This window comes from Procambarus clarkii, chromosome 45 (assembly GCF_040958095.1).
Source record: "Procambarus clarkii isolate CNS0578487 chromosome 45, FALCON_Pclarkii_2.0, whole genome shotgun sequence".
Taxonomy (NCBI): Eukaryota; Metazoa; Arthropoda; class Malacostraca; order Decapoda; family Cambaridae; genus Procambarus; species Procambarus clarkii.
The window spans coordinates 3,129,318-3,143,654 of NC_091194.1; the positions used below are offsets into that span (position 1 = coordinate 3,129,318).

Here is a 14,337-nt window from a genome sequence, read left to right on the forward strand (position 1 = left end):
TCATTTTTTTCACACACACACACAGGAAGCAACCCGTAACAGCTGTCTAACTCCCAGGTACCTATTTACTGCTAGGTAACAGAGGCATCAGGGTGAAAGAAACTGCCCATTTGTCTCCGCCATCGCCGGGGATCGAACCCCGGTCGCAAGGATTACGAATCCTGAGTGCTGTTCACTCAGTCATTAGGCGTCTTGCTCAGCCACCAGGCGCCCTATTACATACATACACACACATTTGTATGTACGTAAATGTTAGCATCAAAGTTACGGTATACATCGTCTAGATATACATTGTCACAGTCGTTTTATGTAAGACTTAACATTAGCTATGGGAATGGAAAGCTCTCAGCCTCCCAATAGCAGTCACATGTGGTCTGTTCCAGGATTAAGGCTTAGCATAAGCAATGAAAAGGGAAAGCAAAAGGTCTACTAAAAAGAATAAGTCATGGTAAACCTTAGGGTAATGTTTGCCGTGAATTATTTGAAGGAAAAGCTTTAAACCTGCTAACAGGAGTCATTTGTCATCCTCTCCCGTACCAACCTGTGTTAAAAATATATGTGATAGATATGATAATAGCTCATAACCCATAGTTTATCTTAAGTTTGTGTTCAACCTCTGAACTTTGTTATATTTATATGAATGAGACGGAAATATTTTAGGGATGACTAAATCATTATTATGTGAGGCGTTATCCATGCCGCGAACTGACAACTTTACCCTTTGTCTCCTGTTTACATTTGCAAGATTTATGACCGAATCATTTCCGAATGAGAGCTTGAGGGAGTACAGAGTCACTGCGTTATGCATCACACTGCCTCGTCTCAATGGTCGTCCCAGAAACCTTTGCTGATTCTGCTTCTTAAGGCTGCTACGCTGGAATATAAATAAATTAATTTCCATGCCATGGTTGATGGGAACAGTCTTGGACTGATAGGGTAGTTGAATTTTGTTCTCAATATCTTATTAACCACGTGTGAGAATATGCTAAACCTATAATACCCAAAAAGTGGTTTCGGTTAAAAACATGATGTTTCGGTCTCTGTGTGAACGGAAAATAGGTATAAATAACAAAAGCATTTCGACAGTTGAAAATAGCGTTAATGTTGCAAAAAATAATTTTACAAATTCAAAATAACGATAATGTTACCACAACTTTATGACAGTTTGAAATACCATTAATGTCACAACATATTTAAGAGTTAAATTGAAAGCCTCGAATCTCTGACAATGACAAAGGCAGCATGAGAAGCCTCACGTGGCCAAGGATGTACCAAAGCAAGGAACATTCACGGCCCAGGATTGCAATGTAATTTGTAACATTCAGGCTATTGTGAATTTTAATTATAATTTATGTAGATAAGAGCGTTGAAACTAGACACCACACGTGTTGCCTAAATGATGTGAGGGAAAGTTGTTGTGCAGACTGGCTGTAGACCATTGCAGGTTACCTGAAAGTTACTGCAGGTCAGCGGTCTTACGTGGCCATTTCAAAATCTACAAACAGAAGTATGAAACTTTCCATTATATATGATTTTCATTTTTTGTTTAAAGTAACATTATAATAAATATATTATATATTATATATATATCACAAATAACTTCTGCTCAAGCAGCAGGAATCCTATAGTTCTGAACACAATCAGTACTCAAGAAAACTCTCAGTTTACTATATGTACAGCCAAAAAGTAGGGTTTCACGTCTCGGTGTATGTAAAGTTGTTTTAGATCTAGTAAAAAAAGTTTAAAGTAGCACGGGCTATTTTGAGCGTATAGGATTCATCCCCCTTTTTACTTATCCATTTTATTCTAAAAATATAACAACACAGCCGATTCATTTTCTCCTCAATAATATTTATGATATGAAATCTTATTCAACTCATAAACTAACAAGAACTAGGTTGTGAATAATAACTTTTAGAGATCTTAGAATTGCTATAATGTAATTTATATATTCGTATGACGTATAAATGTCTTACACAGTGAAACCTGGCATCGTAATGTAGCAATAAATAGCCGGCCGGCCCAAGGTTGTCGTAGTACTCAGGTGACAGAGGCGCAGGAACCAACAAGATGAAGGTCTTACTGTCTCTCTCTGCGCTCTTGTTCGTCTCAAGCATCAACGGTGCTCCCAGTGAGTTGTTCTTTGTTTTGAAAGTATATTAGCAAGTTAAAAAGTAACAATTAGATTTTCTAATCAGGTTATATCATTTATTTTCAGAAATAAATGTATTAATCTCAGCCCAGTGCTAATGACGTTACTTACGGACATCTTATTATGGCGGCTTCGTTGCTAATTACTATACAACTTACGATTTTCAGAGCGCTACGAGAATATCCCCATCACGAGACTATCAATGTTCTGGACGACCTCGTAGTGTTTCTGAGCTTATCGATATCACCAAGAGAGCATATCTGTTTACCTAAGGTTGAAGACTTCGGACTAACTTCATTCAATCTTGTAAGGGGAATGGTCTGGGGTACGGGACGGACATAGGCTGGTGGAGTTCGTCAGAATCTATGAGGAAACAGCGTGGCAGGGGGTCATATTCTGACCATACTTGACGATTTTTGGCACTGCCCGCTAGCAAAATATTTTGAAAACTAAAATGTTAAGTCTTTTTTATCATAATATAAACACTTATCAAGTGATCTTATGAAATTAAAACACCTTGACAAAGAGGCAGACACCGAGACAGGGAGAAAATGAAGGGGAAGAGGGTGAATGTTTGGAGACAGGGAAGGAGAACAGGGGATACTTGAAGAAAAGGCAGGAGATAGTGGAAAGGAGGGAAGAGAAGAAAGTTGGAAGGGTTGGAAAAGTATAGGGGAAAAAAATATAGGTCAGAGGGGGAACGGGGCAAGAGACCCGGGTACCACTGTAGTGAGCTATATAGGGAATACACACTAAGCCGCCATGACCAATATAAGAGTTACAGACCTCGTAAGTGGACACCTAAGTTCTTTGTGAATCGTTAACTCATCACTACGATAATATTCTGTGATATGCATCAATTTATCTATAATATTTAAGTGAGTGTTCACATTAAAATCTCACGAAGGCGGGTGGACAAATGAGGTCTTACGATAGCATTTATCACTTTTTTAATGTCTGAATAAAGCTGAATATAACGCCTTAACATTATGTATTAGTTCGTGTATATCACGTGTTCCCTCAGCTGACGATGGCTCCTTCTTGGCCAACTGTGATTCCACATCAGACTCCAGTGAACACCCTGAGGATCACGACACTTCCTTCGGCTCCTCCAGCAACGACCATGATGTAGTCGTCTCGGCAGGCGACCAAGACGACAGCCAGCCTCGAGTCTCTCCTCTCCCAACCCAAATTTCGGTCAGTGTCGAGGGCAGAGTCAAAACAGACTGACAGAAATGTTGAAATTACAGTCCAACTATAGCTTCGTGTTAGTTTATATATCAAATTCAAATTAAATAAATTATTACGTTATAAAGATAGTATTATGTATTATAAACATAGGCGATAACGAGGTTACTTAAGAACGTTATTCTGTCTCGGGGGCGCAGTTCTTGAGTGAGAGAGATCAGGCTGACAGCTCCACGACTGAAGACAGAACCCCAAGCGTCGAGACTACCACCATCACCCTGGGCACTGCAGACAGCTTCAGCCCGTTCTTCCACTCTCAGGTAAATATGACAGCTTCAACCCGTTCTTCCACTCTCAGGTAAATATGGCAGCTTCAACTTCAGCAGCTTCAGAGTAGCTTAAGCTAAAACAACAACATGTAAACTATTGTGGTTGCACAGTAGGTAGGAGCAGCAGGTAAAAAAGCTAACCAAACCTGTTGGAACAATCTAGCGTACATTTGACTTCAAGGAAAAGAAGGTAGTGATTCAATTGTGTAAATCTCTGGTGAGTCCCCATTTGGATTACTGTATCCAAGCATGGAGCCCACATCTTCAGAAGGACATAGTTGCTCTGGAGCAAGTGCAATACCGGGCACTTTCTGAATTTTGAAAGTGCAACAAAAATCATTCAAGAGCCAGGTCAACTCACGTATCAGGAACGGTTGAGGGCCACAGGGCTAACAACACTGCAAACCAGGCGTGACAGGGCGGATCTTATCGAAACTTAAAATGCTGAACAATTTGAAGAATTTTGATCTGGACAATTTCTTCAAAAGGTCAGATATAACACAAACAAGGAGCAATAGTTTCAAGCTCGACAAGCCACAATGTAGGACTGAGAACAGAAGATGCTTTTTCACCCACAGGGTTATAAACCCAAGGAACTGCCTACCTGCCGGAGCCGCAAATGCCAAAACTTAAATTTTAAGGTCCAACTGGAAAAAAAACATCAAGACAAATCACCTTCAACAAGCCGCCGGCTTCCTGTCCTCGTCGAGGCCACTAGTGTTAGTGACCCCTCAGGTAAATAAATTGATAGCCCTCTATAGGATGAATAGCCTTAATCCAACACAAAATCAACTAAGGCAAGTTCGAAATCTGGTGAACGTTTACATATCTTAAAACCAGGTAAATTCTAAAGCGTAAGTACCACTATAACGTTTAAATGTTATTCGTCAATCTTTCACGAGTCAGATAAACTAACATCAGCCATGTGCCTTTTATCTCCTCTATAGTCAAGTTTCCAGTTTTCAAGTATAGTTGCTCTTCCCATCCGAGTACAGCTTGAGTTTAAACAGATTATTTCCATTATTCCTAGCAAAGGACAAAAACCTTTCTTTGTAAATAGAAGAAGGCAAAGACAAATCATTTGATCATGGTAACAGACGAAGTTTACACATCACGAGTGGGATACCATTTTGCATGCACCGTTTAATAGTAAATATATGTAGAGTCGTGCGACTCATCATATTCAACTTCACTAACTGAATACCATTAATTAGTCATAATGCATATTATTGTCCTGAACAGTGTTCAAAGGGAAGGGAACTGTCAGGAGAAAGCGCCAAGCCATTAGACTATATAAGATTTGGAAGGGATCAGGATAAGGATTTGAGATGGGACGGAAAAGGGGGGGGGGGGAAGGAATGGTGCCCAATCACTTTGACTGTCGGGGATTGAACGCCGACATGCATGACGCGAGACCGTCGCTTTTCCGTCCAGTCCAAGTGGTTGGGAAAACAGGGTTCAAGACTAAAGTAAACTCTGTGTATAAATACCATAATGTAGAGTGCACCTCCCTGGAGTATAAAAGTTCCCCTTCTATGTGGCACTTAACGTTTTCTCTGAATGCCTTATTTACCCGCCTCAGGTGGGTGCCTCGCGGTTCACCAGAGACACCTCGGACTCCGAGAAGGCCGAAGTTGATCACGACAGCTACGAAGTCACCACACAGCAGGTGGGTTATGAGGTCAAACTGCGGTCACCACACACACCTGTTGGATAAATAGTTTATTAATTTTGATTTGTTATTCTACTCTACTGTTCAGAAGGCAGTTTTGTCTATTATGTATATATTCTTGTATATAAATTAATGTGAAATTGTTGCTAACAGGAGGTTATAGACTTTAAGAGGGAAGAACATGAGGAGGATAGTAGCGAAGATACTTCATTCGCACATGTCTCACTGCCTGGGTACTCCAAGCTCCACGGCGTCTACCGGTAACATCTTCCCAGCCTCAAGCAGCAGCTACCAAGGTCTCCCAGTCATCAACTCCATGTGACGGTCACTCGCACTTTATTGTCAAGATAGTCATCAGTGTTTATATTTATAGCCAACACCATATGCCTGTAATTTAACATTGACAGTTAACAGACCAACGTTAGCTTAACCAGCAAGTTTCTGTTAATGTGATCAATAAAGTTTAACGTTAATTTGATCAGTAAATTATACATTAATTTTGTGCTTTTGTCATGTCTGAAGCCCTCTATGTATGTTTATTGTATATTAAAACAGAATAAAATATATGAGAGATAATTTCATTACCTAGATTATGGCTTCCAAATATTTACTGAATCTTTATAGGAACACATGAAGGATAAGAACAAAAGGAACAAATATTTGTTACTCAGTAGGAGTGAGTAGTTGCTGAGGGAACAAAAAGTAACGATAGATATGGCACCACTGTCGTCGCGTAACTCTTCCTAGCCAATCCTGGGTCCGTCGACCCATCCAACACTGCACGAGTCAGCAGCTAACACACTGCTATAACCGACGACGGCCACTTTGTCCTCTCACAGGACCATGTCAAGAGTTCTTGAACTGCTCTCCTCGACGCAATCGCCTCCTTATGTCACCTCTGTGAACATAAAACGTCATTAGCTAGACAGTATACTGGGGGGGGGGGAACCCTAGGATAACACCCTTCCACCGGGGAATTGACATTGTATATTGTAGCCACAACCTAGATGGCGTTGATCTCGATACGCCACCCACCAGAGGTCATCATCATCGATCTCCTCTTCTAACTGGGGCAGGAAACCGGAGTCTTTCACAGATACCACGCCACCACCAACAGATGGCATTGTCTGTGTAGCGTCCAATACCGGGGAGTTGGAGTGCAGACCCATAGATGGCGCTGAAATCGCCACTCCCCACTCCAGCGACGGTGTCGATACTGTAACAATACTAAAGATGGAGAATTCCACTGCAACTCCATTCCCATAGTCCGGGTGGCAGCTTGATTATGATTTATAATCTTCATCAATCAATCATCCTCCCCGGCGATAGGAGCCTGATGATTAAATGCGACCTCAGCAAACAGTATATACATTTACTAACAAAAAAATCTCTATCAATCAATCTAGGGGGAATCATTACGGGCTATTCATGCCCGTGCCAACTCTTGGGTGGCTTAACCTTCATCAATCATTAATTTTATAATATATTATTTGTGATGAAAACACAATACACAGTATGTTAAAACTGATGACTGCATCTTTGGGGTCGGCCGGTGCTTTAACAAGGCTAGCCTCAGGACAAGCTAGTTTAAGGTGACAATGATCAGAGTTAGTCAGCATTACTTCCCACTCAGTAATCAACTCGTCCTCTCGAATAGTAAAACAGCATTTTAACGTATAAATCCTCTAAGGCTAAAAAGTGATGTACTAAAAATCATAGCGGCTCGCAAAATTGACGTCATGTCCCGTTTTCTATTCGTGGGTTCTCGATTAGGTTAGGTTCGGGCAATATAGAACAAGGGTTTAGTGGGGTTGTAAACGCTCGAGAAGTCGAGGTGCAATAACAGGCAAGTCACTTCTCTAAACATCAACAATTTGTTCTTCTAGTCATGTCTTAAAACAAAGGTTCTGAATGACAATAAACTCTTTATTTTATCTATAAAAAGTTGGTAACTATAAAATATCTGTTGTCTCTTGTCTTTTATAATGAACCCATTAATGTCGATGGAACTGTAACAGTTACTGTTGTCTGAACTCTACTCATGTACTGAGCATCATGCCATAGTTGACTTTGCCATCTTTGTTATACAATAATTATTCTAAATGATTAAGTGTTATTTTATTGTAATAACTTTCTTCAAATAAACAATATCATTAACTTCTCACATAAACTAAGTCAACTATAAATGTATAATCATGAATATCCGGCTGGTGGTCCAGGCTGATGGTCCATTCTGGCGTTCCGGGCTGGTGGTTCATTCTAGTGGTCCGGGCTAATGGTCCGGGCTGGAGGTCCACTCTGGTGGTCCACTCTGGCGGTCCGGGCTGGTGGGCCGGGCTGGTGGTCCACTCTGGCGGTCCGGGCTGACGGTCCGGGCTGGCGGTCCGAACTGACGGTCCGGGCTGGTGGTCCGGGCTAGGTTTTTTGATACATTGCTACTCTGGTCAGAGGGAAGTGACTGGCTGGAGCTGGTTGGTGGTGGCGGTGCCGGCCGTGTCTCTTGTTATGCAGCGGCGCAGTTCGTCACAAGACAAACATTACGACGCACCAAATTCCCAAGTAACTCATTTGTCATTGTAGGTGATGCTGGTCCATTCTGCTCACTCCCTCACAAACCCATCCTCTCCTCCATGTAACATAATAAATATTAATTTCGTGCTATGTAGGAAACTAGTATGTTATTTTAATCAAAGCTAAAGAGGGTATGTACCGGAAGGTGTCATCATAATCCAAGATGGCCGCGCCAACCGATGACTACAAAGTTTAGGATAGTTATCAGTGCAATAATTTATTCCTTAATACTGACTGATAATTGACCTTACTATTTGTTTTAGATCAGTAAGCGTCATGGTAAAAAAAATGGTAAAAGAAAAACAACATAATTTATAGGCATAATTTTGTGAGCGACATTTAAGCTTGAATGTTCCACATTAACAAAATATTGTAACTATATATAAAAGAGAGATAGTTTATCTATGATAGAAGGCCAGACGTTTGGGGCTAGACTATCTAAACAGTCCAGGGTGACTGGAGGCTGTTGAGAGATGGACATAACTAGGCTGACAGCCCCCCCCCCTCCTCTTCCCCTTCATTCATACTTCTAAACTTGCTAAATTCCAGATGCCATTCTAGCTAACTCATCCAGCAACTTGATTTCTATATAATGATCGAACAACAGTGCCATGTGACGCTCCGGTGCCCAGCTCCTCCTCCTAAGGTTTCCCAACGTCACTGTAAAGTGTCGAATCCTAACCTACCAGAGGACCCACAACAGAAAACGAGACAGTACGTCAATTTCGCGAACCGATTCCAATTTCTAGTACGTCAGTTTGTGGCGTTATGTAACGCATACGAGCTAAAAGCGACGTTCTTTGTAGGAGGACCCCCGCGCCAGGTGATGTCTCGTGACGTCCCGCGCCAGGTGATGTCTCGTGACGTCCCGCGCCGTGGGTGCCACGTGACCCCCGGTGCCATGTGACGCCCCTGTTGCCTTGTGACGGTCCTGTACTATTTGACGGCATAGTGCCATGTGACGTCATAGTGCCCCACGACGCTAGTGGTATATGACGCCAGTTGCCATGTAATTCTCCTACGCTATTTGACGGCATAGTGCCATATGGCGCCCAGGTCCCATGTTGATGCTCCAGCAAATGATCGTCCGCTCAATATACTGGCTAGTGATTGTACAGTCCGTACAATCACTAGCCAGAGATTGTACTAGTGATGCTAGTGATTGTACAGTCCGTACTCTGGCTCCTGATTGTACACGATTAAATACTGTTTCGATTGTATACGCCACATGTTGGCTAGTATTTGTGCACACAAAATAATAGTTAACGATTGTGTACACATCCTGGCTAGTTAATATATTAGCCAGTGATTGTTCACGCTATACATACCACATGCTACCTAGTAACTGTACACCCTGCTTACTTATAAAAGTAACATACTGGCTAGTGATTGTACTTAGTCACACACTCTGCTGGACAGATATGATCAAAACAGACATCGGACAATGAAGACACGAAGACGTTTCGCTCCGTCCTGGACCATTTATAATGTTCTACCGTCTAGAACGTACCGAAACGTCGTCGTTTCTTCATATTTCTAGTTTATTGATGTTCGAAGGTTCAGTCACTGCATAATATTCCTCCAGTGTGTAAAATCTTTATTAATAAATAAACAAGCTACAGAGTATGCTTTATATATATAAGAACTGGCCCAAAGCGTGTCGTTACAGTTAACAACTGTCACATTATTAACAGGCTGCAGTCACAGTTCCTCAAGAGGTTTACGTGGAACATTTGGTTGACACTCCACCATACCTCAACCTCATCGTGTCCCGTGCAATTTTGTACACGGATAAAGCATTAATATTCAGTATAACCCAACAGTATAAGAACACTTTATGTAGAGATGAAGCAGCACTTACATCAGTGAGAAAGATCTTAGCTGGTATTGCAGTAAGGACTTATCAACCTCTGGAAAGTTATTGAGGCCTGTCAACCTCTGGAAGGTTATTGAGGCCTGTCAACCTCTGGAAGGTTATCAAGCCGGCCACAATAGCTTACTGACCAATTATCAAGTACACTGTAGCCCTGAAAATAGCTCAGAACTTCAGGTAGTAAACTCTGTATATATGTACCGAGAAGCAGGGTACACCTCTGTGTACATATCCCAGTAGGGACACGATGAGCTGGTGTCCCCGGCGTCACGGCAGCAACAAGACCAGGTTAGAAGCCACGTAGTTTGACTCTTTCAAAATGGGGTGTTGGGGCAGCCGTGTCCGGTGAAGCCTCAGGGATGGCCTCCCTGGCCTGGTCCCCCACCTGTGGAGAAGCACATTATGTCTGTAGCATTTCCAATCGTGGCTATATTGTGAACAATTTAGAGAACATAAGTATTTATAAAATCCAAAGAGTAATATGCTATTGAAGGTTATATTAACTACCTCTCCAGGTATATTTGAATTCTCGTAATATCGTCGAGTACGATCTCCAAAAAAATCAAACTGATTATTGTATCTTTTTAAGAATTTGGCATATAGTTCATTTATAACATTTTGGGGTTGCAGGATCTGGGTCTGCCGCATATCATTAATTTTTGTATATCTTACCTATTATAATAGTATAAGCTGGATCAGTGAATGTTTCTCTGTCTTAGTCCAGAGAGAATTCAGTAAAGCAGCACCAATGTCACAGCAACAATTGCTTTGGCAGAAGTTGGGATATTACTGTTTTAAAGACGGCCGCCTGCGTCACTAAGTGTATGACGGTCAGCCGCCTGACTTACGGGTGAGGTGACGGTCAGCCGCCTGACTTACGGGTGAGGTGACGGTCAGCCGCCTGACTTACGGGTGAGGTGACGGTCAGCTGCCTGACTTACGGGTGAGGTGACGGTCAGCTGCCTGACTTAGTGGCCGCTGCCTGACTTAGCGTGGGTGAGGAAGGTGGCGGCGGCCAGCTGCCTGTCTAAGTAAGCCATGTAGCGGCGACATGCACACGTTTTGCCATGATGTTTTCACTTTATACCTCTGTTCACCTAGCAGTAATTAGTACACTAGAGTTAGTCGACTGTTAAGGTACACCTGAAAAATTCTGGTATGCCCGGTACAAGTCCGGTATGTCTTGTACAAGTCCAATATGCCCAGTACAAGTTGCTCTGGCCTTGGGCAAGGTGTGAAGATCAATGACTGACGATTTAGACAATAATTTTGCCTCACTGATGAATGGGAATTAAATGTTTTCTTTTGAATGTTTTCCTCCAATATTTACAGGAGTATTGATTCAGTCTTCTAACACTGTCATTTGTCTCGCGTTACATTAACGAAAACGCGATAACAACCATCCTATCAAACCAGGTGAAATGTTAAATAAGAATCAAGGATAACAAAGTTTCTCCACTCAACGACTGACGTTAACAAAGACACGCGTCTTGGCCATAATTGGCAACAAATATGTCAACTATTATAACTCTTGTGGTTTTTTTGCCACTGCTGATTTACTGCATGTTGCATAGGAAACAATAGGAAATATACATACTTCAACGGCGTGCAACATCGGAAACTGTCTCTTCAAGGTCATTTTGAGAATTTGGAAGTTCTCATTTATATTTTGAGGAGTAAAAACAAAAACAAATGAGAATGGTAGTCAGCAGATTCGGATTGGACACTCCCAGATGTCTGACTCTCTCTCTCACTCTCCCCGTCCCTCTCTCACTCTCCCTGTCTCTCTTTTTCACTTTCCCTGTCCCTCTCTCACTCTCCCTCATCTCTCACTCTCCCTCTCTTTCACTCTCCATCTCCTCCCCTCTCTCTCCCCCCCCCTTCCTTCCTGTCTCCTAGGATAAGGGTTGTACTGGTGGTGAGAGGCAGGCAGGCAGGGAGGAGGGGGACCGAGTAGAGTGTCTGATGGTAACTAGCGTGGTCACTTATGTTAATACTAAATAATAACCTACTGGAGACGTGGGGTCCTGGTCACTGTGGCCGCTCTCCACCTGTGGGTAGCCCCAGGCGCCGCCGCTCCCGCTGCCCTGGTGAGGAAACAGTCTTAGCAAGGCAACGTCACAAACAAATCGAAATTTAAACAAGAATGTAAGCCAAGAGAAGATGCTAGGCTATGGACGTGTACTGGTCAGCTGGGGTTATCTATGTTTAATGGGTAATAACCTTGAGACAGCTTGTGCTTATTGATCTGATCGATTTGTCCTTATTATAATTCTTCTACTGATTCTACTACTAATTCGCCTTACTAAACCAAACTAGCCACTTTGCTCTTGTTACGGAAAATTCTACCGGCTCGCTTTTACTTCTCCAGTGAACTTGCTATGACAACAACACAAGCAAACTTGTCTTTACTAAACTCTCCCTGAATCGTTGTTTTTAATGAAACTCTACATGAACAAATCCAGTAGGGCCGTGACGAGGATCCTCGTCACGGCCCTTGTGGATTTGTTCATTTGATGCATCACGTTATTGTGATCTCTGTGTGTGAAACTCTACATATCTGACTCCTGTCAACACTATGATTTGACAATACTGAACCTGAGTAGCAGGCTTAAACGTAGTAAAACGTTTTAGCTAATACAGTAAAGAGCTCTAACTGACTCGCTCTTACTACAACTCGAATCGAACCGTGTTTACTGTAACATTGAGTCGACACCCCCCACACACACAAACTTTCTGACCCATCTTTACTATAATGTTATGATTGACATTTAAAAAAAACATTCTAACTGAATCACAAATGTCATGTATGAAAAACTTTGCGCTGTGGTGCTCACCCCGCCGCTGAAGAAGCTGAATAATCCTGAGGGCGGCGGTGTAGTGGTGGTGGTGGTGGTGGTGACGTCCCTAACCTCTCCCTCCGTCGTCGTCTCCACTGTTATGTTGGAGAACAGTAACCCCTGCGGAAGATGACTCTCATGTTTACCCTCGCTTTCTCTCTTGATTTTTTGTTCTATCAGACAAGATTGTATTAGGAATGTCATTGTTATTCCCACTGAAATTGCAAACTAGACGTTGTTATCGTACATCAACTCATCTCAGCCCTGGCCCTACAAATAAATTTATTTTGAGATTATTTGTTTACATTAGAATTAAATTTTATTTAATGCAAAATTGCAAAGTTACAATTATTTTATTAATAGAATGAAGTTGAAGACAGCTGTGTATAAGAGCCTTCATGTGGTCGCTTCACTGGATGTCACACTCATCTCCAAACACCACAGCACCAGAGTCAGTGTCAGAGTAGTTAACAGATGGAATGCATCAGGCAGTGATGTGGTGGAGGCTGACTCCATACACAGTTTCACATGTAGATATGATAGAGCTCAGTAGGCTCAGGAACCTGTACACCAGTTGACTGATGGTTGAGAGGCGGGACCAAAGAGCCAGAGCTCAACCCCCGCAAGCACAACTAGGTGAATAGAGCATCACACTACACCAATGCCCGGGGCCACCTACCGGGACGCCATTGCTCTCAGGACCTGGTTTAGGTTCGGAGCCCCGTCGACGCGCAGTCCTCCTGGTGGCCGCCACCACCACGGCTGGAGGAGCACCTTCAGCACCCTCGTCTGGGTCGTCCTTAGATGGTTCAGTGGTCTCTGGGCCTGTAACGTTGCAGGTTTTGTAATTAATATAATTTTTAACCCCAGAATTTACGTTATACTTTCATAATACACCGTAAAATATACTTAATATATATCGAAATATTTATTCGTTCTTCTTTCCATAGTTTTCAAAATAATCTAAATTATATCTCTGTAAACTGCTCTATTTTACTGTTAAGTGCTGCCTTACTGGGTGCAGTTATCCACTCACAGATAGTAACCCCCACCAGTGGTGTAACTGACCAGCAGTAACCCCCACCAGTGGTGTAACTGACCAGCAGTAACCCCCACCAGTGGTGTAACTGACCAGCAGTAACCACCACCACCAGTGGTGTAACTGACCAGCAGTAACCCCCACCACCAGTGGTGTAAATGACCAGCAGTAACCCCCACCACCAGTGGTGTAAATGACCAGCAGTAACCCCACCAGTGGTGTAAATGACCAGCAGTAACCACCACCAGTGGTGTAAATGACCAGCAGTAACCACCACCACCAGTGGTGTAAATGACCAGCAGTAACCACCACCACCAGTGGTGTAAATGACCAGCAGTAACCACCACCACCAGTGGTGTAAATGACCAGCAGTAACCCCCACCACCAGTGGTGTAAATGACCAGCAGTAACCACCACCACCAGTGGTGTAAATGACCAGCAGTAACCACCACCACCAGTGGTGTAACTGACCAGCAGTAACCACCACCACCAGTGGTGTAAATGACCAGCCACACCTACCGACCTCTGGAGGGTTATTAAGACACTACCTTACTGACCAACCAGCAAGTATACTTAACTATAAACATAGTCCTGGACTAAAGTAAACTCTCAGTATACATGCAGCGTGAAGAGCGGTAAACCTCCCAGAATACACACACGTATAAGCGTGGAA

At 42.7% G+C, this 14,337-nt stretch overlaps 2 protein-coding genes across 7 annotated transcripts in view; one reads left to right on the forward strand and one right to left on the reverse strand.

The window, feature by feature from the left end:
- The first annotated feature begins 2,016 nt into the window (after positions 1–2,016).
- On the forward strand, positions 2,017–5,907 carry LOC123769995 (uncharacterized). Its single transcript, XM_045761532.2, has 5 exons — positions 2,017–2,131; positions 3,177–3,349; positions 3,541–3,660; positions 5,252–5,338; positions 5,495–5,907. The coding sequence occupies exons 1-5, from the start codon at positions 2,071–2,073 to the stop codon at positions 5,603–5,605; spliced, it is 552 nt and encodes a 183-aa protein (XP_045617488.1). The 5' UTR covers positions 2,017–2,070; the 3' UTR covers positions 5,606–5,907.
- Positions 5,908–9,492: 3,585 nt separating this feature from the next.
- LOC123769994 (uncharacterized) overlaps positions 9,493–14,337 on the reverse strand; it is a 62,064-nt gene continuing 57,219 nt past the window's right edge. For all 6 annotated transcript variants that reach the window (XM_069301182.1, XM_069301183.1, XM_069301181.1 and 3 more), the window contains 4 exons: positions 13,305–13,450; positions 12,623–12,745; positions 11,798–11,872; positions 9,493–10,170 (listed from right to left, as the gene is read on the reverse strand). In XM_069301182.1, coding sequence (XP_069157283.1) covers positions 10,075–10,170; positions 11,798–11,872; positions 12,623–12,745; positions 13,305–13,450 — 440 coding nt within the window. In that variant the 3' untranslated portion in view covers positions 9,493–10,074. The remainder of the gene's footprint in view (positions 10,171–11,797; positions 11,873–12,622; positions 12,746–13,304; positions 13,451–14,337) is intronic.

Coding starts and splice junctions, on each gene's coding strand:
- LOC123769995 (XM_045761532.2), top strand. CDS start 2,071: ATGAAGGTCTTACTGTCTCTCTCTGCGCTCTTGTTCGTCTCAAGCATC. Junction 3,350..3,540: donor CTCTCCCAACCCAAATTTCG/GTCAGTGTCGAG, acceptor TCGGGGGCGCAG/TTCTTGAGTGAGAGAGATCA. Junction 5,339..5,494: donor ACGAAGTCACCACACAGCAG/GTGGGTTATGAG, acceptor TGTTGCTAACAG/GAGGTTATAGACTTTAAGAG.